The sequence below is a fragment of the Chelmon rostratus genome, chromosome 18 (genome assembly GCF_017976325.1).
Source record: "Chelmon rostratus isolate fCheRos1 chromosome 18, fCheRos1.pri, whole genome shotgun sequence".
In the NCBI taxonomy this organism is placed as follows: domain Eukaryota; kingdom Metazoa; phylum Chordata; class Actinopteri; order Chaetodontiformes; family Chaetodontidae; genus Chelmon; species Chelmon rostratus.
The window spans coordinates 21,262,556-21,289,277 of NC_055675.1; the positions used below are offsets into that span (position 1 = coordinate 21,262,556).

The 26,722-nt window shown below is 41.9% G+C and overlaps 1 protein-coding gene across 1 annotated transcript; it reads right to left on the bottom strand.

Moving 5' to 3' along the window:
- cd109 (CD109 molecule) lies at window positions 1–26,055 on the bottom strand. Its single transcript, XM_041959402.1, has 32 exons — window positions 25,985–26,055; window positions 25,285–25,387; window positions 23,078–23,314; window positions 22,692–22,817; window positions 21,804–21,843; window positions 20,898–20,979; window positions 20,653–20,746; window positions 20,205–20,346; window positions 19,632–19,741; window positions 19,071–19,352; window positions 17,935–18,036; window positions 17,649–17,711; window positions 17,083–17,256; window positions 16,389–16,541; window positions 15,333–15,422; window positions 14,580–14,649; window positions 14,355–14,466; window positions 13,733–13,850; window positions 13,324–13,437; window positions 12,011–12,229; window positions 10,379–10,520; window positions 8,205–8,381; window positions 7,516–7,597; window positions 7,193–7,421; window positions 6,154–6,325; window positions 5,145–5,335; window positions 3,982–4,137; window positions 3,249–3,314; window positions 2,039–2,175; window positions 1,071–1,227; window positions 897–999; window positions 1–200 (listed from the first exon to the last, which is right to left on the bottom strand). The coding sequence occupies exons 1-32, from the start codon at window positions 26,053–26,055 to the stop codon at window positions 1–3; spliced, it is 4,314 nt and encodes a 1,437-aa protein (XP_041815336.1).
- Between the last annotated feature and the right edge of the window lie 667 nt (window positions 26,056–26,722).

Here is a 26,722-nt window from a genome sequence, read left to right on the forward strand (position 1 = left end):
TTAGATGCCGAAGGTAATGATGAGGAGGAGGAGCAGAGCAGGTGGTAAACTGGTCAGCAGCAAGTTTTGGCTGCAGTGGGATGCAGCGTTGGTAGAGTAATGGATGTTTACTTCGCAATAATAGTAGTCTTCACCACAGAAGGAGGTGGAGGACATGTCGCTCCTCCAGTCGGATTTATACGTCCTCGCCGTCCTCCGTGCTGGAAGGTCAGAGGTCAAAGGTTCAACATGAGTCTGCCGACATTTAAGTTCTGTTTGCTCAGTTTCATGCCCGCTGTGTTGCTTTTAACAGGTTTCCTCACACTCAGGCTGCTTCTGTGCACTCTGCTCTCAGATTTCTGTTCTCGGATTTTTGGTGCGACCACCCCTCAAAATGAATGAACTGAGCCCTGCCTCATTGTGCCTGCCACACTCCATGCTGCAGGAAGTACAGCGAACACGCCCAAAATTAACAGGGATCATTTCATTGGTCAACTGAAACTGACAGATGAAGTTTTCCTTCATGTCTTGAGAAAATTCTCCTCCTACACTGTTCAAAAAGCCTCTCGGATCAACTGGAAAATGCATCGTAACAAAGCTGAAAACAGGCTGTTTTTCAGAGATATGAGGTTCTCACAGGACAGCCATGCTGCAAACATGTGATGATCTCATAGAATATGATGCATCGCTGTAGATTAAACCAGGCAACATTATATAAAGTAGTTCAAATGAGCTCAACCTGAAACATCTACAGCAGGAATATTAATCCACAAACATTATACATATTACAGAGAATCACTGACAGGAACGTTTGACACTTCCACCACTGTTGCCACATTTAGCTTAGCAACAGAAATACAGCTGGTAATAGTAGAAAAGGTAGAAATGAAGATGAATGAATTGAATTTCGCTCTTACCTGGTTCATAATAATCATAAATGACCACACTGGCTTCCTGCACTTTGGCAACCTTGTACTCCATGACCAGAGGAATCTCAAGACACATCTCCTCCGTCGTCACCTGGAAACACATGTTACCTGTCAGACGCAGCACACGGTGTCACCGATACAGTTTTTTTCGGCGATGCTTACAGAGTCCAGGTACAGGATGACTTTCCCCGGCTGCGTCTCCACTTTCTTTACGACGCTGTCGGTGTGGACGCCGTCCTGCAGCAGGCTGAAGCCGCTCGGCAGCCCCACCTCCATGATGGCCATGCCGGTCGCGTTCAGACCCAGACCCTCTGACAGACTGCAGAGAACATTTTATTTATCAGGTACAAGGACTTTATATTTGTCACAGGTGTGCAGGAACAGACAGTAAGAAACCATCTGAAAATAAAGCAGATATAAAATATTACACTACTTCATCATAACAAACTTTGTCATGTAAGAATTTAAGAATAAAGTTATCAGTAGCATATAAACTGCATACATACAAACTTTATTTGTAAAGGAACTTCATTTCAGTTTACAAACTTATTCATATGGTGACTTACAATTTTTTATTGTTTTTGAAATATATGTTAAAACATGAATATTTGTGCATATTTTTTAATCCTAAATTAAAATGCTCATAAATTAACAGTAAAATGTATTCATTTTAAAATCAACATAAAATAGTTTCATTATTATGTATCATTCAACATTAAATAAATATAAAATGTAAATACTAAATAATCTAATAATTTCAGTTATTTTTTAAGAATCTATGATTACAAATCTACCAGCAGCCTTTTTGGTGAAGAGCAAAGACACGATACAACATTTGAAGTGATGTGATTTTTCAGAATTGCTGGATTTTAACACACTGATGTTTTCTTTCTGATGTTTCACTTTAGTTTCTGTGGAATCTTATTCACATGTTCACATCTGGTATCTTTACTGTTCATCCTCTTCACTTCAGTCTTTACTGAGCATGTTTTATTGTGTGTAAACAGGCGTAGTGTAAATGTGACAGATATCATACACAAGCCGTTGATTGTTCTGTTGCTGATGCAGCTGCATCATGCTGACATCATGTGAACAAACAGGAAGGACGGTCACAGAGCCAAGCCGCTCACCTGCTGCAGATGTACAGATGTGCCGAGTTTATTCCGGTGTCAAACAGCTTGACGTGCAGATGAAACGCCTCGTGTTCGCCCGCCTCCCGCCGCCTCCTCATCAGCTCCTCGCTCCTGACGTTGTAAAACACGTTCAGCTGGGGGAGAAGACGAGAAGGGAGATCAGACTCCAGTGCATAGTTGCTGCGATGTCATGTTGGCGTGAGGGTGCAAAAGGTACACAACTGATCTCAGACCAGGTGTACTGATTAAAGAAGTATTCCACTTGCAAGAAATTACAAGAATTATTACAAGAAAATTGACACTGTGAGACAGATTGTGGCGGTTTTTCAGGTGCAAATGTGATGCACTCCTCCTCAGTTATACTGCGTGTGGTGACTGTATCAAACAAAAGAGCACAGGCTGAAGTTTTGGTACATTTAAAATAATATTAAATGTTCTCAGTCTGATTGAAAACAGATGGAGGGAGTTTGGTTCGTGCTGTGATAAATTTAAACCTGATATTGAACTAATTCTAACATCACCACAGGCTGCACTCATATTTCTGACTGCATTTGGTTCAGTGTTTTAGTGACACGTCACCCATATGAGCAGCATCTCACCTCCACCTGCTGACCTCAGAGCTGCTGGACCTCCTGCTCTGACTCTCTCCACTGGGTTGGACGGTTTGTGTAGATTTTGTGTGTCTTCGATGCATCTTGTTACGCAACTTCATCTCCTATGATATTAACAATATGTGTGTCCACTGCCTCTCTCCTCGCCTCCACTTTCCTGTGCGCTCTCTCTCCTCTTTCCCTCCTTCAGTCTCGTTTCCAGGGCGCCTCGAGTGCATCCAGTTGTTTTGGCTACGAGAAAATCGAGCATGTTTGAAAGCTGCGCTCGTGTCTGGAAACGCTCACGATGAGGCGTCTCTGAGCTGCAGGAACTAGAGGACGCGTCCTGACTCGAGAGTTTTTCATCTCAGGTCAAAGACGTTTGTCTGAGACGAGTAAATCGTCTTCGATCTTCTAATGTCACCTTCTGCTTTTGTTGTAAATTTTCAGTATTAGATTTGAGATTATCTCAAGAACACAATTGTTTCTTCATGTAACTAAAAATCTGCTCCCACCATAGTGGCTGTAGACACGTAACGATTTCATTAAGCCTGTGCATGCTGACCAGCAGGAGGCGCTCTTATAGTAGTGATGTACTAACTAGAACTGTGTCTTACCTGAAACAGGGCGAGTCCACGACCCTCTGCAGTCACCTGGAGCTTTAGTTCCTTCACTGGTTCAATCTGAAACAAGATGAGATTAATTCTGACTTTACCACCATCGGTTTTTGGAGCCAGAAGTGACCATATTTGGACGAGAGCATTGATCGGATCTGACTGAGAACCCGTGGACACGTTGGTGTGGAGACTTGTAAAATTACAAGGTAGCCACTATTTATACAGTTGATGATCCTACCTGAGCGTCAGTGAGCTGATCTGCAGTCTGCCGCTCACTGCACCTGCAGATCAGCTCACAGTGAACTACCTGACATCTCTAAAGGTGTGTTCAGGTGTGCGGACACAAAGCAAAGCGGATTTTCACCAATTTATCAAACATACGTTAGCTAGCAATGATTTTTCAGGACTGGAGCCACAAAATAAAGCCATAGTGCAGCTGTATGACACCACCAACAATATTTAAACCACACTGTCATGCCCCCCAGAGGATGAACCATTTTGATCGTAATGATGCCAGTACTGCACATTTAATTTAGCACCAAAACCAGGAGAACAGATTCAGCTCCACGGCTGATCAGACATCACGATGTTCTTTGATATTGGGACAAAACATGTTTAACACGTCTGTCCCTCATTGGTTATTGACAGTTCTTGATCATCAGATGCTGAATCGTGAGTGCACAGATCACCTTTCAGCTTTTCTCCCTGATAAACGCGCACAATGCAAGCGTACCTGCTGCCTCTGGTGAAGCAGATAGTTGTCCTGGCGGATGTGGAAGGAGGCGACGGTGGTCGAAGCGTCGGCGTTCACTCGGACAGTGAGGTCAACATCGTGAGAGCCGCCAAGAGCTGCGAACGTGGACAAGGCCTGCAGAGCCACGACTGTATCCTGAGAGAGGAAACGAGATTCAGCCGCTGATTATCTGTGAATCCGTTCCAACATGTTGCAGGTCAGTCTCTGGCTTTGGCTTTGATAGTCGCTGTTAATTTCCTGTTTGCGGTTGTGTATGTGAGTGTTGTTTTGCGAGTGTGTTCCTGTGCTCATATCTGCCTTTGTGCATGTGTCCATCTGTGTTTGTAGACAAGTTTGGCTGACAAAGCCTGAGAAAACCCCTGCTGTACTTTTCAACGTTTTATATTTGGAGCCACTGACGCAGTATTTGGATGCTTTTTGTGTCCTGTCGTGTGTGTTTGTGCATGTGTGTGTTCATGCGTGCTGGGGGTTCATTCCACTTTAGTCACCACATGCCCAGACGGCCACAGCCTCACTCTGATGTGACACAAACCAGAGTTTCCAACTGAGGTGACACAGATGGGAATTGTCAGGTTAGTCCAGTAAACAAAAGACTATAATCTTTTAAAGGTAAGTGACCTTTTGGTTTTTGTTTTGATCCTTGTATTGTGTGTCCCTGAGAGCACGCTCACAGGGACACACATGTATGCATTAAAGACAGGGCTGATGTGGAATTTCCTGCAGAGGGAGGCAGCAGTTGTTGGGCTTTAAAGGATACAGCTGGGAATATTTTGTACTTTTCTAACAGCAAACAAATCCTATGAAAAACCAGTCCATCTCTAAATACTTTCTGATACTGTTACTTCTCTCTCTCTCTCCAAGCCTTTCGGTATCTTCTGATTAGCTGATTCCATATTTTATAAAATCCTTCCACATATCCATTAGCACCTAGTGAGGGAAAATGGCTAATTTAAAGTTGTTTTAGATTCACTAAACTTTACTAAACAGCTACCTTTATTGTGTAAACATGCAGAACAGAGACTGTTCTATACTTTTGTAGGATTAAAATTAATACTATTTATTTTGACATCTACATGCTCATCACTCAAAGTTTTATGAGACCACATTGATTCATTTCTGTGTTTTGAATCTTAGCATCTCACCTGGGTGCTCCCGAATCCTCCCATGTGGTTCCGCTGTCTGCTGAGCCACTTCATGAGGACCAGGCCCTCTGTGATGAGACCCAGTTTGTGCTGAGTTAGCAGCAGGTAGGACGCCATCTCAATGTCTGCAGAGCGAGGCTGCCACGACAACGACAGGCCGCCTTCTGGGGACGACCACATCGGCACGCCATCTACTCACGGAGGAGAGTCGGGGGAGATGCAGGCTTCATTAGAAAATATGATTTATTTGGTGTCATAAAAAAGAGTCTTCAATAAGGCCATCGTTAAGTAACTACTTTAGTATTCACTGTGCATGGCATTTACTGTGTGGAAAGGCTGACTTTAGCAGTGAGGTATATTGTCAGATCAAGCATGATCAGGGGTAAACTGATGTCTGGAATGGAGGCCACTTTTAGGTGTGGTATGAGAGGCCACGTAGGGTCAGATAAAGAATAGATAAACCAGAGGTAGTAATGTTTAGGGGGCTATTAGGACTATTAGCTTTAGATGTAGACATAGATTGTCACAAAGGAGAACATTCCTTAGTGGGACAATGCCCAGAGCATGATCTGGTCTTTAAGCTAGGGAAAGGTATGGGTGGAGTTAGATTAACAGTCATGCTATATATTGTGTTGTCTGTATGTTAAGAGCAGAGTCTTCTGATCTGACCCTGAAGCTCTCTCAGATGGCCGGCACTCAAGCTTGTATCAGCGGAGTTCTTCCTACATCATCATCATACCACTGCTTGGCAGGACCTGGGTGATAAACTTTCACCCCAGCAATCCAAGCAGACATCGTCGCATTTGCAAAATCCATCTGTTAGTGCTCGATCCAAAAGCCCTTTTTCTTGTAATTTTTGAGGGGGGGGGGGTTAGTGATAGTTGTAACTGTGAATGTGCAGCTGTGAAGCCAAGATGACTGTAACTCCATGAAGGAGCAGTAATCTTCTTGGGACTCTCTACCCACACAATTCACACGCACACACACTCTCAAAGAGTTGTCATCACACCTTTCATCTCAGCTCGTCCAATCAGCTGGCTGACTGCCGTGTTAGCACCCGAGCTGCCGGCCAGAGCCAGAGCGTAGCTGAGCAGGCTGAGGCTGTAGTTACTGGAGACGCCAAGAGCCAGACGGGTTTCCAGGAATATCAGGGCTGCAGACACGGAGTTTTCAAACTGAGCCTGACAGACAGAGAACAGGGCAGCGGCATTTAAGAAGTCACTTCAGCTCAATGGCATTTATGAGATCAGACCATAAAGACGCAGTGTGGATGTTATTTGTTTATCCCATTTGTGGTCACATTAGTTTGTCCAGCTTTCACTTTTCATGTTTTAACAGGCCGCTCATTAAGATCAAACTTTATTGATCCCTGTGGGGAGAACAGATATCCATCGGAGTGAGAGCCAAAATCGAGTCAAACAATTGCAGTTTTTCTTACATGTGGTCGAAGAGTGCAAAAGTAATTTGTCTTCTGTCGTTATGCAAAACCCATCTGTAGCTGATGGGGCATTCTGGGTGAACAAATTGGCCTCAGCGCCTCCTCTGAGGTTTTCTCTGGTGGACAAACTGTAATGAAGACACTGTCTCAACCTGTTGAAACCTTGTTGGCATTTCTGTACTAACATTGATTTCACTTATTGAGCGACATATGCTATGCTATAGATCTGCAATAAGCTAATATCAGAAAATGCAGCCTGGCTGCTCAGTATTGAAATAGTTGAAAGCCTGGTATCCTTTGATCAAATCTATCGAGTTACCTTCTTTGGTACAGGTGCCGCTATTCTGTAAAATTATCATATGATCATGTGTTTACTTTTTTTTTTTTTCCTCCCTGTATTTCTGCATTATGTCTTTATTCCCTCAGATTTATTTTATTATTTATCTAATTTATCAGTTTTATCATTTCTTGGGTGCATTCGTCTAAAATTGTTCTGTTGTTTTTATTTGCCATGTAACAAGCTTGTCAGTCATCAGTAAAACATTGCACTCACCTGTATGAAAGGTGCAACAGTATTATAATCAAGCATGACTGATTCATTGACTCCCACCTTGATGTCGTTGGCTTCCAGCAGGGCGATCAGGACGTAAGCTGTGAGGGAGACGGGGCCGTCCAGGCCTCCCTGGAGCTCGGTGTGGATGACTCGGCCAGGCTCGTTGAATCTCCCATCAGCCCCCTGCTGGGCTCCTAACCAGGCCGCCACTCTGTGCAGCACGTGGTCGTCGATGCTGATGAACGGCCGCGCCTGCAGGAAGCACCTCAGCACGAAAGCGGAGAGCCTGCAGAGACGGAGTTTCTTTCATCCGTGTTTCTCAGAAGCATCATGTTTTCTGTCCATGTCTTCAGCTACTCGTTTGTACTAGTGTGACATACCAGGTGCTTCCAGATGAGTCCTGGTCTCCGAAGGCACTGAAGGAACCATCTAGTCTCTGATAGGACAGCTCTCGCTCATAACCTGGTAAGAAAGCCACCAGAGATTACACTGCAGTCAGGTCGTCTTCTGAGCATGACATCAAATCAGAATGATAAACATGGGGAGAAATGACCTAAAATCTCCTAAAATCAGATTATTTTACTCAATAGAGGCAAAAACTGTAGACAAAATTCAGTAAAGCCAGTTCTTAGTTTTGTAGACTCTTGTAGACTTGTAGACTCTTGTCCCTGATGGTAGTTCAGAAATATTCTGTCTCATTTTTGAGACTCTTACGAGTAGAAATACACACATTTCTATAAAGATTCCTTAAACGGGAGACTTATCATGGAGAAAAAGAGGCATTATTGGCAGAAACACAAGTTTAAAAGCAGCATCTGGTGGGCGTATGGACGTTTCTTGCATTTTATAGCCCAATCTGGTCATAAAAAGGAAACATTTTAAATTTAAAAAGCGTTTTCTGTCACAGTGTCTTCTTTGATACTACCACTGTGGGGTGCCGAAGTCAGAAAGGTAAATTAATTTGCATAATGAGTATTTTACCCATTGATACTTAAAGTACTTTTGCTGATGTCCCTTTGTTTTTCCCTATAACAGAGTCTTTTTGCAGTGTAACATGGCTGTGTTTTACCCTTCATCATGTACGCTGTGGCTCTGCGTGTCGTCTCCTCGTCACTCTGTCCTGTAGAACTCAGATACTGCAGAACGTAGATGTTCGGAGCAAAGTTGATCATGTTCTGTTCACCGCAACCGTGAGGCATCTGGATCAGAGAGTCCAGGCCGCTGATGGACGGGCCGAGGATGTCGCCTTGAAAAAGCAGACATGATGAGCAACAGCAGGGAGAAGAGTCACGTTTACTAAACATCACTCGTGGGTGGGTGTGCTGTGAGGAAAAAGATGCTTCACTTTCACAACAGATTAGCGAGACAAATATTTGGATTTGGCCGAGCTGCTTTGGAGGCAGAAATAATCCCATTGGTTGATTTAAACCTCTGAGGGCGGAGCCAGTGTGCCACAGTGATGGTAGATGAGTAACAAGATGGCCTTCTGTCAAGCAGGTCAAGTCTGCAGATTTTTGTTGGCGGGGTTTAGCTCCTCATGATCAGGACATTAAATCTGAGTCAAACTCTTTGATTTCCATTTATTTTTTTGTGGAAAACTGAATAATTGGTGAATAGTTGCTGTCATCTGACTGAATGTGTTTTGAAATGTCACCTGCAAACTGTGTTGCACAAGGTCAAGTTCAGCTCTGAGCTGATGTCTCTGCTCCTTCAGCGTGAAGTCATGTTTCCACTGATCACATGACGAACCACAACCAGCTGCTCCATCACAAGGTTCTTCCTCATCGCTCACACTACACTTAACCTTTAACATCATCATCATATCTCCTACGCGCACCTGGAGCGTACAGGAAAGTATGATCTCAGCGCGCTGCAGCTAGCGTTGCACATGTGTGTTTCACATTGAACGTCTGCACTTTGTTACTTGGAAAAGCAACGCGTTAACTTCCTGCAGAGCTTGCTGTTCGAACACGCGTGAAGAAACGTCCTCTGGTTATTGTAATCCATGTTGTCCAGAACACGTGTCTAAAATGTTTGACACATGCTGGAAGCCATATCGACCTATACAGACATATGAGTATGATGATGTGCTGAAATCATCAAAACATGCATCTTAGGTTGATTCTCCTGTCAGTCAGTCTCTGTTGACCAAGGCACTGATTTCCATAAAGACTCTTCTTTTATATCCGTTAACTGCAGCTGGTTTTATTTTGGCCATTGTTCAGATCTGCTCGTATGCCTTCTCAGTTGTAAAATCCCATTTACGTTCATCAGGAATCAGGAATCAGGATTCCTGATTCCTGATGAACGTAAATGGGATTTTATGGTGGCATGTTATCAACATCCAGCGTCTCTAGACAACTACCTCTGACGTGGATGATGTCATTACTGAACGAGCAGCCAGCCACAACACAGCTAACTCTATGGCGGTCGGCTACGAATACGCAATAACGAACCATAGCTGTGCCAAACTACAGCTAAACTAGCTGACCGCCGGCTCAGAGGGGAATAGCGCCAGCATATCATAACAAAATATTGGAATATGAATGAGTTTCGCCGCAGATTATGTGTTATATAGAGGCTGCGCATGGATGCCCCGAGTACTCGCATTATACGGATATACGCGCCGCTCCTCTGGGGCTAATTTCTTCAAAACGACTCCAAATGCCACCAAAGTTGTCTGGGTGAGTAAATGGTCGTATTTAATGCTAGAAATAAGGTCCAGGTTGTAAAAAACGAAAGTTATCCTTTAAGACAGCCCACAGTACTTGAATTAAAGTTGAAAAGGTTGAGTAGCCTTAATGTCATCAATTTACTTTACATTAAGAAATTGAGCACCTTTGAATGCTCGATATGACATAAAGAAGCTAGTCCCAGCAGTGTGGCTCTATGGATGCCAGTGCAGGTCTGTCTGATCCACACTGAAATAAAACAACAATTATTGGATGGATTGCCATGAAGTGTTTGTACAAACATTCATGTTCCTGAGAGGATGATTCCTGGATAAACTTGGGTGATCTCTGACTTTAAGGTTGACATTTGTGGCTTTGAGTGAAATATACTGGATGAAATCTGCTTCATGTGTGTTGTTGTGTTTACTGTACACACGGTAATGTTTCTCAGGAATCGGTGGTTGTTCTGCTGTTTCACAGGAATCTGACCTCTGGTGATCTGAACGTGAATCTGTGTTTGTTTCCCAGCAGCTTGCGACTCAGGTTTTTTTCGTTTGGTGTGTTTACATACCGACGGCCGTCACCGAGGCTCTTTCGCTGCCTTCCACAACATCTGCCGGGAAGGTGAAATTCACGTCTCTGGAGAGGCTCGACTGCGAGGGAGAAACCTCAAACAGCAGCGAGGTGGAGAACGACTGCTCGAGTCCTTCGGCCTGCAGAGTCAACAGCCGACAAATATGAAAACGCAACACAAACAAACGCGGTGAGTAATATTTCTGGGAAAGGCAGAGCTGTAAAACAATATCAACATTTCTTGGGTTTCAGCGGAGCAGCAGATGACGGTCGGTTATGTTAGAAGAGTTTCCTCTGAAACATTTTTGTTTTGGAGCTACAGCAGGTTGACAGATGCTCTGATAAACACAGTCTGACATCTTAAACTCTCACTGTCGATGTTTTGTTGAGCAAAAGCTGAACCTCTGACTGATCACTTCACTAGTTCTTTCACTTTCAGTTAAAAACCTCCGATCAGGAAAACTTCAAAAGCTCTTTACCTAAACTCTTTGAGGATGAAACACACAGTGAAGGTACATCAGTGTTTGGTTGAGCTGCTCACAGCTCACGTACTGTGCGACACCTGTGACGAGGGGTTATGAGTAGGTATAGTTTGGCTATAAAGGCTCACAAGCCAAAAAGCTTGAGGGTCACTCATCTAATCATTACATGATAAACTCAAAGCTGTTTCTTCCTCACATTCTGTAATATCGGATTATACACAGTTTTAGTTTCAATAAAATGTTCTCCTGCAGAAGTATTGTCCTGTAATTAAAGGATAACTTTCGTTTTTTACAACCTGGACCTTATTTCTAGCATTAAATACACCCATTTACTCACCCAGACAACTTTGGTGGCATTTGGAGTCGTTTTGAAGAAATTAGCCCCAGAGGAGCGGCGCGTATATCCGTATAATGCGAGTAATATAGCGGGGAATAGCGCCAGCATATCATAACAAAATATTGGAATATGAACGAGTTTCGCCGCAGATTATGCGTTATATAGAGGCTGCGCATGGATGCCCCGAGTACTCACATTATACGGATATACGCGCCGCTCCTCTGGGGCTGATTTCTTCAAAACGACTCCAAATGCCACCAAAGTTGTCTGGGTGAGTAAATGGGCGTATTTAATGCTACAAATAAGGTCCAGGTTGTAAAAAACCAAAGTTATCCTTTAAAACTTCTGTCAGCGCCAGTGGAATCCAGGCATTTCATCCACTATTATCATTTATCATTACTTCATGTGGAAGCCTCATTATTATTAAAATGAGGCTTTAAGTCATATGAAGTGATTGGTCTATCTTGCTATCAATCAACAGATCAATAGCCCTGTTTTTCACAAGCAGAATGCCTGCAATGCTTGGTTCTAACCCCTCATTGCATCCAAATGCACGTGTGTATTATAGTTTATCTAATTTTCTAGCTGCTCTAATTAAAGATTGTAAAAATGTTCTAATAATCTACGTAGGTTTCCCAAAACGTATTTATTTCTGTATAAGTATATTGCAGCAAAGTCAAATTCTTTGTATGTGTACAAATACTAATAAAGCAGATTCTCCTGACTATTATTTGTCTGATCTCGTCCACTGCAGCCACGTTATCTAAACGTCTCTGGCACCGACGCCTCATGTGCGATTTCCTCACAGCACCTTGACGAGCACCGTCGTGCGGATGAAGTCGGACGCCGCAGACGACATGGCTTTCACAGAGATGGGGATCTCTCCGAGGACCCGCGGCCTGATGGGAATGAGGACGGACGCTCCGCTTTGACTCCCCACGGACACATGACTAACACTGGGCATGGAGAGCCCCTCATTGTCCGGGAAGACGAACTCGAAGGTGTCACTGTGTGCGACGATCACCATGACCTTGCAACAAAGACAGAGAGAATCCACCCAGATCACATTAAACAGAGCTCTGACAATACGAGGAATGTGGGAGGAAACAAAAGAAGTGTGTTATTGTAACTAAATATCAAATTAAAACACAAATTCACAAAGAACAGCAGCTCTCTAAGGGTTCAATGAGCTCTTTTATGTCACTTTTATGTGTTGAAGGATTTAAAGATTAAAGAGAACCTGGGTCAGGTCTTTGTTGTGTCCTCAGAGGTGACAGCAGAGTTGCAGAAGATGATGAGTACACGAGACTATAGCAACCTGATGCCTAAAACACCCTCATTAACCCCGTTAACCACATTCACTGCACGAACAGCCAGCTGTGATCCAGCACCTGCTGTATTCTACTGTTATACTAAGCAGATACATGTATATCATGTAGTCTCAAATGAGCTCAACCTCAAACATCTACAGCAGTAAAATACAACAAACACATTAATACAGCAGTAATATTAATCCACAAACATCATAATAATAGAAAACACTGACACTTCACATACTTTAAGAACATTTTACTTATAATACTTTGATGAGGCTTTGAATAAAGGATTTGTACTTGCAGTGGATCTAAATACTTCTTTCACCACTGTCTATTTCACGAGGAAGAAAATAAATACTTTTAGATTAAAAAAATAGAAAATGAAAGGAGAGAAGTCAACCACGACTTCCAAGATCCAGTTCAGTAAGAAACACCCAATCAAAGAGCTTAAAATTCTGCTCATGTACAGCTAACATCAAGCTGAAGTTAAAGCTAACACACGCAGTTAGAATCAGTTCACTTTCATTCTGGGTCACTCTTAGATGAACTCGGTAACCACAGCATTGTGTTTCATACCCAACTGCCTCTGATAGGGGAAAAAAAATTCTTAGAGACAAAGCTCATAACCATCATGAGTCCAAACCGACAGCCTCCTGCATCATTCATTGGAAATGTCTCCCGGCTTCTTATTAACCATCCGACACCTTCAACATCTTGCATTTACAATGTTAAACCCAGTGGAAATCAGGCTTCTTTGGGGACCACCCACTCTCATCCCGCCCAGCTGCGTGAGGAGAAGCAGACTGACCTCCAGGTCCTGTGGGAGGTAGTTGAACAGAATGACTTCCAACAGCAGCTCCTCTCCTCGGACGATGTAGGCCGGAAGATTCAAGGACAGGAAGAAGTCCTGGAACACTGTGAGCTACGGGAGGAATGCATGGAAACTTTAAACAACACTAACAGGGCAATATACGACACTAATACTAACAACTGAAAGCAATATTAATACTAGCAGCGTTCTTACATTTACTATTGTGTAAGTTAATGCAAGAAGTCAAAGGGTCGAAACGTGTTTTAAGTCAAAGCTTAAAATAATATTGAAACAACCTGAATGGAGATCAGAAAAGTATCAAACATTTAGGTCTAGGGAGTTTTCTCAAGGTGAAGCAGAATTGGTTTGTCTTTTTTACACAAAGTCACTGAAGTGATGTAAATACCTCTGCAGGCTCCTCGATGATGGCCAGGCCCAGGTTCTCAGACATGACGAAGGCAGTGGCTGTCCAGGTTGTGATGCTGTCCGGTACAGTCAGAGTTATCTCTGCTGAGTCTGAATCACTGTGGGGAAAATAAAATAGATTACAAAGCTGATTTTTCACCGAACACAATGCAGTGGATCTACCTCATGAAATGTCAGGTCTGTCTTCTCCAAATGAAATCACATGTGCTCTAAATGGCGACCAGGAGAAAGAGCATTTGGCTTTTTTTAACATAAAAATCCCTTTTGCTGAGAGTAAATCACAGTTATGGAACACTTAAAACTGTCAGTGAGTCAGAATAAGCACATATTTACAAAAATCAACCAAGTTCATGAGGTAAAACATTAAAAATATTGTCCTTGTAAAAGTTTTCAATTAAGTTCATGTCAAAAAGGATCACCAAATGATCACATTCTGCTTTATTTATTTCTTACAAAGCTTAACAACTTTTTGGGGAGTCAGGGTTTTCCACCCTCTCCACCAACATACAGTCATCTCTGTCTTAAAGTTCACTTTTAAAGTGAAGTGTTCCAAACAGAAAAGTCAACAAATGTGTATAGTAATAGTGCGTTGGTGGCTTCACCCTGTGTTGGTGTCCATCATTATCCAGGTCTCTGGAAAGTTCCAGCGCTCCCGAGGCTCCGGCTGATGCTCCATATCTGAAATGTCCATCTGGAAGAAGGGTCCCTCCCCTGCTGTTTGGACGACGAGTGTCAGTTATGTTAGCACCGCATAGCAACAATAGACACAATAGACAAAAAAAACTGCCTGTGAAAGCTTTTGATCAACGTCGATTTTTAAAACTTACGTAATACAGGCTTCAGCTGATATTCCGTCATGTGTAAACTGGCATCAGTCAGCGCCACAAGGTCACATGTCTGCACAGAGACATGGAAGACACGAAAAATACACGTTTCACTCCATGTTTGGCTGGAAGGCTAATGAAGGATAAGTTCATTAGCTGGAATATGTAAACTGGACTGACCGGATGACTTCTGACAGTTTTTGATACTCGATTCTATGGATGCATTTTGGTCTCTGCTAAGGAAAGTATCAAGGTACTACTTACTATTACTATCACTGGAGTTTCTTTGAATCCTTTCCTCACTGTGCAAACTTGCAACATCAACAACATCATGTGCAAAATACCAGCAATCAATGCAGGGTCTCACTTTTTAATCATTTTGTTGGTTTAAGGGGTGACAAAGTCCTATATCATCGGCAGATTGGTGGTTGGACTGGGCCATGGCATTCAGATTAAACAGCCTATCAAGCCAGCTGGGGCAGCTAATGTAGGTCAGCCAGGTACAGGTACAATGTGGAGATAGAGTCAGATCACTGAAGGCCAGTGCAGGTAGATGCACAGGGATGAGGGTAGGATTCAGAGGCAGCTTAAAGGTGTGTTACGTCAGGGTTAGAGGATGATGTCGCCTGTTAGAAGGCCCACTTGATTTCACACATAAAAGCACAATCAAATGTGATTGGAGACAGTAAACAGGAAGTTAAAACAATCCTGTAGTGACAGAACAAACAGATGCGATGCGTCTCTGGGGAGGCTAACCTTGAAGACGGAGGATGGATCTCCCATTCCAAACATGTCCGAGTAGGCGTCAGCCATGGAAAGGCCGTACTCCCCCATCTCTTTCAGCACCTGTGAAAACAATACCGACATCCTCAGAGCTGCTACTGTTCCAGCCCACAAAGACCAACAAAGCAGACCATGACACAAAAAGAACACTTATTGTTTGAAACCTGTTTGACCGAGCTGGGATAAAACAGCTCATGGTGCCTCGGTTCACACTGAACTGATACTTGGGTGGGGGGCTGTAGTTTGGGTTTCACAGGAGTATCTGCCTGGGATGTTATACCAGTAAAATATGGGTGTAAGGCGGGTGGACATATAGCTGGAAAACAGTTACTGGAAGAAAATATTAAACCAGAGAGGACCCTGGGGAGCTTCTGGTGTTCACCGATCACAGGATGGACAGAGCAAGCTACACAACAACCAAAGGTCTTTATGAAACAGGAAACATGGGACTCAAGGCTTCTAGATTTATCTCTTTCACTGAGGGTTAGACTGAAGTCACAGTGAGCTGCTTCACTTTTTAGTAACAAGTTAGCAGACAAATACACTTAGTTAAAACATAATTTCTGAACACATAAGAGCAAACAAGTCAGTTCAGGATCCCCCATTAACACGTCAGTTGCAGGTAGATACACAGGGAAACTGAAGCTATCTGCATGGATTTATTTGTCCAGGTTTTGACATATCTGTCTATAATGGACATGAAAGCAGGTAAAAACAAACAGTGTCAGGTGGACTGGATCACAGCTTTTGCTGATGACATCGTTTTATAGCCATTATGTAAAATCAGCAGTTACTTGATCATGATGCGGTAAAGCAAAAACTTGCCGATTGCCAGGTCAACAAGACAAAGAGTGTAGTCATGCTATACACTCTGTGACATCAGCAACCCAGGATGCTTACAGTGACAATGCTAACATGCTGATGGTTAGCAGGTGTAATGTTTACCATGTATGTTGATGTATTTTGGTGTCACAATAAAACAACAAAGTAAAACTCATGAATAAGCAGTGACCCGGGTGTTGCTCTCACCGTCTCCTTGGTGATGTCATTGTGTGATCCGACAGACTTTGTTGCCTTGTCGACCACCAGGATCCCGACCAGAGAGGCGGGCTCTGCGACTTTGACCCTCAGTGTGACCTCCTCGCCTGGCCTCCTCATAGCGTTGTTCCAGCTCAGAGACACCTGCCAATCACAGGCTGGTCAGTCATATACCATCATTACATACCACACCACTTTCTACCACTGCACACCCCCATTCCCCCCAAAATCTGCTTTGCATAGGTGGTTATTTGTTTTTGGTCTAAAGTATGGTCAAACGTTTGGTCAAAATAGCGGTAAAAAGCGTATATCCACACAGAACCACACAGTAGATCTATTTATCAAAGACCAGTATAGGAAAGCTTAGAAAAATATGTTTATGTTCCATTGAACATCTAAACTGGAAACATCATCTACTAACACTTTAAAGAGAGTTTTCTAGCCCACACCCCTTCTGACGTCTGACAGGGTGTGATAGCATGAAATCTTAGTTTAGTCTTAGTTTTATCTTTAGTTTAGAGGCAGTCTGCCCCCCATTCTGTATAGACTGTTGTGACTGAAGAGGGTCAGACGAAACCTCTAACTTGCCCAAACATTTCACAATATTTAGGCAAATCACCTAAATTGTTACTGTAAAGCTAGTTAGCATTAGCTAACTATCAATAAACGAATAACAATAAATCACCTGGTTTTGAAAAGTCTGTGAGATGGATAGCTGTGTCAGGTCGTTTACAATCTCTCCACTGGGACGCACACAGTAGACGATGATGGTGGCCAGAGGAGCCCAGGTGATTTCTGGGACCAGAGATAGAACACCAGAGCTTTTCCCTGCAAACACCACCTGGCCTCTGGACTTCACCTTCACACACAGGAAACAGATGTGCAGCCTTAGTTCTTAATTCTTATATACATTTAATGTTTAAATTACATGATTTTTTAATAAATCCAAAACAAATCAACAAGTTGTGACTTTAACAAACTTCATGTGCCATTATGCCATTTTAGTTTTTTACTGTTAAAAATTAAGTTCCCAAATTGCCACACAAGATTAAAATGAAGAATGTGAGAATATGGAAAAACGGGAACAGATAGATTTAGATAAAATTCAAGTTTATCCTACGGTCGTGCTTAATGTAAGTCACTCTAAATGAAAGCCTTGGAAGACTGAACCAAATGTAAATCAATTAAACGCAATATGAAACAGATTAAGCATCTTTTTAATCTTTTTGAGTGTCACAATATGGTTCTCACCAAGTAGTGAATCTCAGTCACTGGAAAATTCCTTTCAATGTGCAGCAGGAGAGGTGAACCAACCTGAAGGAAGGGACGATTGTGAGGAAACATGCTTAATGATTGCTTTAGAAGTGGTTTTGTGTGTGTGTGTGTGTGTGTGTGTGTGTGTGTGTGTGTGTGTGTATTTCACTGAAATAAATGTACATCCGGTTTGACCAACCAGTATCTCCACAGTGCTTCCAGACAGGACCATGTGACACAGGTAGTACTTACTTACGAAGTTACTTCAGTTGCTCATACTTACCTCTGGAGGTCTGGAGGGTTTCTGAATCTGCAGGTAGGAGTTACTGGGGGATGTGTAGCTTCTATAGAGTTGTAGTGTGTTGTGGCTGTCCTCAAAAGATGCCTGAAAACAAACAAAAAACAGATAAATATGTTAAAGAGTGTCTAGTTTTCTTTCCTGATGCTGAATATGTTGTAGAAAAATCTTTGTGGGATCTCCAGCTGACCTAAAAGTCCCAGTTTGTCTGTGGACATGTTTAACATCTGTGTTATCTGTATCTTTTTCACTTCCAACTTTACTTACCTCAAATCCAGGTCCTATAATAGTTCAAATTTACCATAATGCTCCGACACAACAACAATATCCATTAGAGTGTCCTGATCATGAGTCCAGTGATATGGATTGCCTGGTGTTACCATTATATTTTCTAATTTGAGGTTGCCTTGTGGAGATTTCCTGCAAGCAGAAGTTCTGTTTACATTCAGTGTTACTCACCATTACACACTGCATGTATCCCTGAGGTTCAAAAAATGTGTTGAACGCATTTCCTTCCATATAAAAAAGCCAGTTTTTCAAGTGTATGCATCCTTGTGCATATACATGTGAGAAAACAAAATTTAATCAAGATTTTATTGGCCCCAGTTGGCTCCAAAAATCAGAAAACATGGATTTTTTTTTCATTTCTATGCAGATGATACTCCACTCTACATTTCAATTAATCCTGTCAAAAACAACCACAGTGTCTAAATTTCAAACAAAATATCAATAGATCAGTAATCCCTCAGTTGAGATGTTCATGATGATTTCTGCTTCAAGTTCGTATGATATGAATTATATGTTTGTTTACTGGAATATAACTGGAAATTTGATTCGTCATATATGTTGAATTGTTTGTTTACCTGTAGACAACTCCACATTTTTGTATTTTTAGCTGTGATTTCACTTTTTCTGTTTCTATTTTTGCATGGCATTGCACACTCAACAGCACATCAAAATCAGACTGAAAAATCTACTGGTTTTATCCTTCGCTCTGGCATTTCTTGGTCTTTTTCTGTTGTCATTTTCATAGTGAATGTACAACACACACAATATATTATGAGACTGAGTATGCATCAGGATAAAGAGCAAGTTTCAAGGTGATAAAAAGTTCGGCTTACATCAATTGTGAGTGTTTCAGTTTCATTCATGAGCTGGATGTTGAGGGGTATTACTCCGTCTGCAGGAACAGGAAACTCCATATCTTCAGGCGGCATCTCCTCTGGACGGCGACGCACAGTTCCTGAAGGATCCGATATGTTTGATCTACGAGGCACCAATTCTTCCATATTGTCCATTTTCCAAATCCACGGACTTTGCCTTCGTTGAATCACTGACACTTGAACGATCTTAAGCTGATCATCCAGTGACAGCGGCTGATCGTTGTATGTAGATATTTTTAGCTACAAAATCAAGAAAACTGTTGACAACATGCTTTTAAACTGAAACCTTTAAGTAGAAATATAGAACAGTATCTAAACAGAACAGAATGTGCAATCAGAGGCCGTTGTCTTCAGATATCTTTGTGTAAGAGTGCTGAGGTGAGCAAATAGCTAATTTGCACCCATAATCCTTACACAACATTTTACCTGATATTTTACTTAATAAAGTAAATTATCTTGAACAAGAAAAGGAAATTCTCGCAACAAATTACATTGAAACTCTGAAAAAGATATACTTACCCTGGCTGTGAAGTTCAGAGAGGGTCTTAAGATCTGGGGATAGCCATCGAAGGAAACTTTATATCTGAACTTTGCCAACGACACCTTTGCCGTACTGTTATATGTGAGACCTGGAGGACGAGAAGCATCCACAGCGAAGTCATGAACACACAACATCAGGAATATTTGATAAATAAGCAAACTCCGCTGCAGTACAGAACGGCTCCAGGCATCATTAATGTTTTGACTGAACAACAGAACAAAACTTAAAAGTCTAAAGACACCCAAACGCCCCCTAGTGGCAGCACTGCAGAGTTCATTACACCCCACAGTACAAAAATGTTGGAGATGAGTTAGCTATTTTGAGAGCCTTACCAGCTGTACTGCTAGAAACACATTAATTAATTTTGTTGCAGAAAAACACACTTTTGTGCAAAATTCCTCCATTATTATGTATGTGGCGTGTTGTGACAGATCTGCACTGGGTGGCTAAAGGATCAAATCATGGATGGGAAACACTGAATCTTTTATTTAATTATTCTTCCTCCTAAAACAATGCACTGGAATGAGACTAATGAGCTAAGAACTGATTACCTGTGAGGTCTTCGGTCACATGAACCACAATTGTGAGAAACTCATCATCCATGTATTCATCATAGAAGACCATTTCCAGAGCTCTTCTGTTCACTGGGTGGTAGTCGGGAACCTCAAACATGAAGCCTTCGGTGCCGTTAATCTAAATCAAAGCCACAGGGATGTCACTAAGGATTTCTATTGAATATCAGTTCATCTGTTGATTACACACTATTTGTTAGCTGATGGATTGATTTACTGATTAGCCAGAAATAATGATGAATGTCTCAATTTCCCAGATGTCATGCCAGTCCAGAAAAACAGCCCAATGTGTTTGATTTATGTTGATATAAAATAAGTAAAATAGTAAATCTTCAAAAGCGAATATATACTTTTGGTGTAATCAGATCATCAATCCTCGCCTTAACCCTGCTTCCAAGTCACATGAACTTTAAATAAAATTACACACCTCTCTCTGTTCATCATAGGCGTCTTTAATACCATGAAAATGATGCAGGAACGTTATGTTCATGTGTCCCTGGACAGGCTTGCCGTACATGTACCTGAGGATGAAAACGCAATAATCATAAATAATCCTCAGGTTTTATTCACAAACAAGATCATTTATACACAAATGTGTAAATGGGTGTAAAAGTATTGAAACAGCATTGAACATGTAATCTGAATGTGTACCACAGAAATAAAGGTTCTCACTTTGCTGTGACCGAGCCCCACAGAGTGTCCTCATGAAAAATCACATCTGGAACGTCTATCGCAATTTCAAACTTTGCCAGAGCTGCAATCACGCACAATGAATAGAACTGAGTGATGCCAGTGGTGGAAGAAGTATTCAGCACATGTACTTAAGTCAAAGTAAAGTAAAAGTATTGCATTCAAAATCTTGCTTGCACACAACGACAAATATTATTAGTAGCAAAAAGTACTTCAAGTTGTCTGTTTGAAATTAGTTTTATTCATACTGTTTTTATTCCTGTTTGTTTGAGCTTATTCAGTCAAGTGGTTCCCAACATAGGGGTCAGGCCTTGTGCACGGGTCACCAGGATAAATGTGAGGGGTCGTGAGATGATTAATGGAAGAGGAAAGAAGAAAAAAAAAGTTCTGAAATACAAATCTGTTTTCACTTTTTGGTCTATGGATGGAATTTTTGCTTTGCTTTAATGAAATTTTGGATAATTTTACCTGTTTGTGCTTCAAATAGTTATTTAGATGAAACCATCTGAGCAGTTTAGAAGTGAAATGTCTCTAGGTGAAACTGATAACAACAAGGAGATACAACTACACACAGTTTTTTTTGTAAGAGGTCGGAAACCTAAATGTTTAAACTTCTATAATGTGTAATCTGGAAGGTGATAACTGGTAAATACATCTATCAAATAAATGGATTTCCTCTGAATTGCAGTGGAGTGAAGGAGCATAAACTGGATATACTTTTCCACCACTGGGTGATACTGACAACATTTAATATCACAGTTTACATGTGGATATAAAGTCATCATGTTTTATGCTGAAGAATTTATGCTTTATATGGAAGAAGAAAAGATTATTTCTACCTCCAGTCATCCAGCTTTCCTTATAATAGACATAACAAAACATACGTACCGTAATGGGCCACGTTGAAATGCTTCTCGCTTGTAACACTCTGTAAAACAGACAGAGGACAAGAGTGCGAGTGGGAAGAAGCTATGAAAAATGGCAGAGTGTTTCATGGAAAATCTTACCTCTGTGAGACCTTTCTCAAGTCAAACTGCAAGTCAAGATGCAAGTCTGCAATCTTTCAGTTTAATGATGGCTGATCTTCATTATGATGCAGCACCAGCTCTACTAGATGGTAGTGGACTCTCAACTCTAAAATTACAGCTGCAGAGTCCAAATCGTACATTTCATGTTTCACTTGATGTCCAGGTCTCAGATCTGCAGAATGAGCCACCTGCTTTCCCTTAGCTGAGCTCTTTCAGTGGTGTATCTCAAGTTATGTCATTCAGTTTCAGGACACTGAAAACATCTGTTTCTTAATAAGGAACTTCTTGTGCTCTGTTTTGAAATCTTGTTAGAGTTAAATGGAAGAATGTGGCAACAGAACAAGCCAATAGAAATCTATATAAACCTGATACCTTGTAATGAATATTTTCCTACAGACATATTTAGTTCATCCAAATTCCATTTTACGTCAGGGAATCTGTGATGGGTTCTTACAGTCCTTTAAAAGTCCAGTAAAGTACACTAAGAGCACCTGTTCCCAATGTGGGGGTCACCACCGCCACCAGGAGTCGCCAAAGCTTCATGCGGGAACGCAAAGCCTTCTTGATTTTAAGGGGTATACAGCACGCCTAGATCTCAGCATTTCATTCATTCATGTTATTTTGAAAGTTTAGATCATCAAAGATATACACTTTAAAAAATCGTACAGGATCACTGCCAAGCGTCAGGGGGGAGGGGCCCCTTCAGGAAAAAGGCTGGATATGACCGTATGAGATGCAGCGGACTTACACTGACTGTGGTGACGATGGTCCATTTACCCAGAGGGGGGTTTTCAGACAGCTGAAACTCTTTGGACACGACCCCCAGGACGCTGTCCACAGCCAGCCACTGTCTGAGCAGGTTCCCCCTCGGATCCTGGATCAGGTAGAACGTGGACACAGAGACATGACATGGTGCTAAGTGATGGGGGGTAGAACTGCAGTCAAGGAACCAGCATGACGGCCAACGTTTCTATCAAGTTCGATCAGAGTTTTTGATATTCCTGCTGATCATTAGTGGAGGTCCATCAAGCCAACAGATTGCTTAATATGTCCTTTAAGGAGTAGTTCACCAAAAAACTTTTTTCTTTATTACACATTGTACATATGTACAATGAACACTGATGTGAGACTCACTCTGATGATGATGTCCACCGGGCTCACGTAGGGTTTCCCGTCGGGGTTAATGGACACCACTCTGATCTTCACCTCCTGCCCGGGCAGATACTTCGGTTTGTCTGTCTGAATGAAGCTGGAGAGAGCTTTGGGGTCGAACTGCAGCTGTGTTGAGTTGGAGAAAACCTCAACGTTACCCTGGTGGCCTTTGACCTCCAGGCTGTAAGGGTGCCAGTAGCTGGACTCGCTCTCGTGGATCTGCGGGGGGACAACATTTACCCCCATTTAGAGGTTTAGCTGAGAAATGTTTGTAATTCTACAAAACCTCTGCAGACTAATACACCAAACAATCATTCTATTTAACAATGGAAACCCAAGATTCCCAAACCCTGACTGACCCTTTGTAACTGCTCCAGCATGAGTTAAAAGCTTCTCAGGTGTCTGTAAACTAAAGGATGGGCAGACTGAGACCTGGGCTGTGGTCCAGATAAGAGGCTTTAACTTTGGATCTGCTCAACATCTGTCTGAATTTTACTTGATGGTATCTGGTTCTGTTCAAAAGCGTCGGTTTACACTACACAAGCCTCCCCTCCTACTCTGAACACGGAAGAATCTGTGTTTCTAATTTCATTTAGAGAAAAACTTTTCCAGCACTGGTGGAAGACAACTTACAGACAGTGTCCTGAGAGAAAGTACTCAAATCTGTCTGACAGCCGCTCACAGGCAGGCGGGAAGATGTTTTAATCAGCTATAGCGTTCCGCATCACGGTCTAGCAAATGTCAACAAATGACAGATTATTTCCTGTTAGCCAACAGCTCAAAGCAGGGCGATGCAGTGAAGCTGAACGCTTCAATGATGTGGTCCTATTATGAGCATATTGTGAAACACACATACGATAAATCCACTGAAGCTAGCCTGGCCGCGTTAGCTAACTTTAAAGCTACAACTTCCAGCCGTTCCGACGGCCTGTCCGCGGACCTCAGGAGGGTTTATTGTTGTTTATTGTTCTTCCCGTCTACCAACACAAGCGCTATGTTCCCATTTATACTCATTTTACACACTGTTAGAAAGCTAAGATTCAACAGGAGGCACAGTAAACTCCAACAGCGGAGAAGCAACTGTTTCAAAGTTTAGGCAACTTTATTTCACCGATTCACCGACTCACCGATAACGTCTCTCATTGATCCACAGATCGATAACAAACAACCAAAAACTGTCTGGAAACATGTACAAAGGTCCAGAAGATCCAATGAAGTAAAAATATTTAGTCCATTTAGTTTCCCGCTACAACTTTTATAAACATTTAAAGACAGGCGCCATCTTGTCTCCAGTTACTCTAGTGGATTATGACACCTCGTTGACCAATCACAATCTGCCACATGCCACAGCAACCAGAGAAGCCAATAACAGTCTGAGTCTGAACAGAAGGGCCTCCTTCTCTTTTTCCATGTGAATATTGAACCAATCAAAACCAGTTTTGCAGATGATTGATGCTTCGAATAGCTAATGAAATTCTGAATACGCAGATAAGCCCGTTTGTTATGTACAGTTTCAATCACATCAAATTAAAGGATCTCAGTGCTAGTAGGGATATTAGGCGCAATTTAAAGTGATAAATATAATAAATTACCTCAAATAAAGATATACAGCCCAAATATAGGTATATATATACCTTAAATATGGCTACAGATGGTAAAAAAATGGGATTTTATGAATATAAAAATGATATTTATTTAGATAAATATATGGTTAATTGCCTTTTTTTGGAGGACACCTAGATGTACTATTTTTGTACTGAGTCAATCATGTTTTTATTGAACTTGTATCAGGGTAAGGCTTCATACTGTGGTCCCATTGTGTTTTTCAGCTAATAAGTCCCAGATACCGTCATCTGCAGGCATCTATTGCAAAAAAAACACAACGACTCTTCGAAACTTTGACCTAATGATGGCGCTAGATGAAAAGTGAGAGTATCACTAAGCATTGGTATCCTGAGAGCCACAACAAAAGCTTAAAAATGATGTATGTCATACTTACAGGCGACAAAGTCAGCAGCTTGGTTGAACCTTTAAAACAGAATTTGACAGTAATGTTGTTTCATTCCACTGCAAGTAACTTAAATCAGACGACAGACTTTTGTTAATCTGACACTAAAAGTTTCACCTCCTTCTACTGTCGTAGAGTTTGAGGCCACAGTTTGGTTGCCATGAACAATGTGAGCAGATACAGTGACCGGCGAGGTGGTCAAGATGGTGACTGACACTGATGTGGGGACTCCGGGACGGAGGGCTCTGGGAGCCAGCAGCAGGTAGGAGGGCTGATGGTCGGGCCTGAAGAACCGGAGCAGCATCAGGAACATAAATCAGGTTAAATACACAAACACACTGGAGGGAGAATAGATCTTTTTTAAAATGTCATGCGTCAGTTCTTTGAGCATCACACACTAAATTCCATTCACCTCAATTGTTTTGGGGGTGGAAGCAGAAATTACAGCTGAACAAATATGAGCAAAACATGACAACACACCACTGTATGTTTTGTAATTTGAGTGAACTAACTCCTTAGGGGAAAAAAAAGAAGTCATGAACAGATGTAAAGTAAGACAAGAGAGAAGAGTCTCAAGTGAATTTTGACTAATTGGTCCACTCTAAACCTTAAAGATTAATGTGCCACATTCATTGTAACTGTGTCAAACCTCTGTGTGATGATTTATGTTGCTTTTTCAACTAAACGATACATTCAGAAAAAACAATCAAATTATAAAAATGAAGTCTACTAATACATGATATGTTAATTATCCTTAGCATCAAAAATAAGACTTCATATCAGGCAAAGGTGTTGTTATAAATCTCATATAGACCCTTAAAATGTGCGGATGACTTCCCCTGGCTCTGTCTTCACCTGTAGGTTTACCTGCATGTGTTTACCTGTGTGTGGTGCTCTGGGCAGCAGTGAGGACGATGAGGCATAAGAATCTCCACACCCGGAGACGCTCCATTTGCACAGGTGAACCTCACTCCACGGGGCTTCGCTCAGTGCTGGAAGCAGGTGATGTCAGCGGCAGCCTTCATAACTGCAGACAGTGACTCTCCCCCCTCGTGCAGTATCACCTGATAAAACGAACCAGGGTCAGTTTACCTGAATCCCCTCAGGGAGCTCTCATATGAGGAGCTGAGACTGGGTGTTTCCACTCTGAGGAAATTTACACTGTTCACACAGATGAAAATGAATCCGTGTCCCAAAAAAGATTTATAATGTCTGTGTGGGTCGCTCAGCCTTGCAGCGCTTGTGTGAAGCTGGAAAAGGATGAGGAGACCTTGTTAAAAGTATTTGGCCTCTCAAGGAGGATTGATTGTCATGGAAGTCATGTCCACCTCCGAAATAATTTTAATAACCTTATTGATAGTTTGACTTTTGAAGACTCATTTTAGCAAAACTACCACAATCCCATTGGCCTCAGCCCTGCATTGTGTTTATGGCTAATTAGCAAATGTTTGTATGCTAACATGCTAAACTAAAATGATGAACATGGTCGATATTGGACCATCTTAACATCAGCATGTTAGCAATGTGTTTTGCTATTATATCTGATGTTTGTGGATTAATATTGTGCATGGCCTTTTACTGCTGTAGATGTTTTAAACAATAACAATGAAAGATGATTT

Excerpts from the sequence above, each read along its gene's own strand:
- cd109 (XM_041959402.1), bottom strand. The coding sequence starts at position 26,055 with ATGGAGCGTCTCCGGGTGTGGAGATTCTTATGCCTCATCGTCCTCACT. Across the intron at positions 7,422-7,515 it reads GACTCATCTGGAAGCACCTG|GCTCTCCGCTTTCGTGCTGA; the intron begins GTATGTCACACT and ends CCGTCTCTGCAG. Across the intron at positions 1,000-1,070 it reads TCATCCTGTACCTGGACTCT|GTGACGACGGAGGAGATGTG; the intron begins GTAAGCATCGCC and ends ATGTGTTTCCAG.